This window comes from Orcinus orca, chromosome 2, assembly GCF_937001465.1.
Source record: "Orcinus orca chromosome 2, mOrcOrc1.1, whole genome shotgun sequence".
In the NCBI taxonomy this organism is placed as follows: Eukaryota; Metazoa; Chordata; class Mammalia; order Artiodactyla; family Delphinidae; genus Orcinus; species Orcinus orca.
In genome coordinates this window covers 14,018,437-14,020,050 of record NC_064560.1, presented here as the reverse complement: position 1 = coordinate 14,020,050, position 1,614 = coordinate 14,018,437, and the positions used below count along the sequence as shown (strand labels likewise).

The window sequence follows — 1,614 nt, the reverse complement described above, 5'->3', positions numbered from 1 at the left end:
GCAGTCAAATGCCAGAACTTGTGTTTCTGACCATTATGAGAACCTGCCATTCACTGGCTGACCGATTTAGGCAATCTCTTAGTTTCCCTGAGTTCAGTTTCCTTGATTACTTAGTAAAAAGGTTTCACTAAGTCCCTTCAAATTCCATATACATTATGGAAATTAGAGAAGAAATACTGCTGAAGTGTGATTTCTCCTTTGTTAATCAGTGTGTAAAAGTTGCTCTGAACCCAACAGATAAAACTGAAGGGCTTCACACCCCCACCGGTTTCCTCCATTGTAAACTTCGTGTATCATATTTTTTTATTTTATACTTTAGGTATGTTCCCAGTATGTTACAGACAGAATTTTATTTTATTTTTATTTTGATTACTTTTTTAAATCTGCATGCTATTTTATTTCCATTAGAAAAATATTATCTATATAAAATTTGGTCCAGTTTCTTCTCCTTTACCTCTACCATTCAAACTTAAATGCTTTAATTTTACTCAAGTAAAAGCAGAATCATGTATCTGACATGAGAACTAAATAGTTCACATCATTAAATTAATAGAGTTTAATTGAATTAGGTGTGCTCTTTCTTATTTCTCAGGAATAGTAACTCATCTTTCCTATATGCTATTTCCCTTTACTTTTATTTTTCTGAGTAACTATGTAATGTGTGTCTCTTTTCCCACATCCAGTAGTAATATGAGTGTTATAGAAGTGTAATTTATAACATCAGTAACTAGATTCATCATTAATCTTCAACTCATGTTCAATTCCCCTTATCATATGGTATTTCCATAATAACTTCAGATATTTCAGTCAACCTTACACTTTCCAACAAATACTGTAAAGATTAAGACATTAATTTAAAAACATTATTAAAATTCCAGACTGAATAACACTGGGCCCACTTAGAGCGATGCTGTCACGAGAGGTCCTTGGACAGCTACTGCTTCAATCTCAACACGGCCTCCTTTGGTAAAAGCAGCTACCTGGTAAGCAGCTCTTGCAGGAAAACTACTCTGGAAATACTGCTTGTAGATGTCATTGACAGTATTGAAGTTGTTTATGTCAGCCAGCAAAACAGTCGTTTTTACCGCATTCGTGAAGTCACTGCCTGCTGCTTTCAGAATTTCACCCATGTTTGTAAGAGCTTGTTTAGCCTCTTCTGCCACCCCTCCTGGCACAAGCTGTCCACTTGCAGGATCCGTGCCTAGCTGTCCTGAAATGTAAATGGTCCTGTCGACTAACACAGCCTGACTGTAGGGACCAATGGCCGCTGGGGCTTTCGCGGTGCTGATCACCTTTCTGATCAAAGACAACATGGCCAATCCTTTTCCCTTGCCGCCCCCACCCGTACGTACTCGCGTCTCACGGGTCTCTACAGACAGAATTTTAAAATGAAAATGCTATGTTAAATTTACTGGATGATTAATCTTTTTAAAAATTCTATTGTGAATCTTTTTGTGTTTGTTGTTCTTAAATTTTATTATTTTTAAACCACTTTATTGAGGTATGGTTCACATATAAAAAGCTATACATACTTAATGTGCACAACTTGATGAGTTTGGAGATAAGTATACACTCATGAAACCATCATCATAATCAATGTCATAAACCTATCCA

General features: G+C 36.2%; 1 protein-coding gene across 1 annotated transcript; it reads right to left on the bottom strand.

The window, feature by feature from the left end:
* Nucleotides 1–379: 379 nt before the first annotated feature.
* LOC101290412 (2-iminobutanoate/2-iminopropanoate deaminase-like) lies at nucleotides 380–1,334 on the bottom strand. The gene has a single exon (XM_033407830.2). The coding sequence runs from the start codon at nucleotides 1,311–1,313 to the stop codon at nucleotides 900–902; it is 414 nt and encodes a 137-aa protein (XP_033263721.2). The 5' UTR covers nucleotides 1,314–1,334; the 3' UTR covers nucleotides 380–899.
* Between the last annotated feature and the right edge of the window lie 280 nt (nucleotides 1,335–1,614).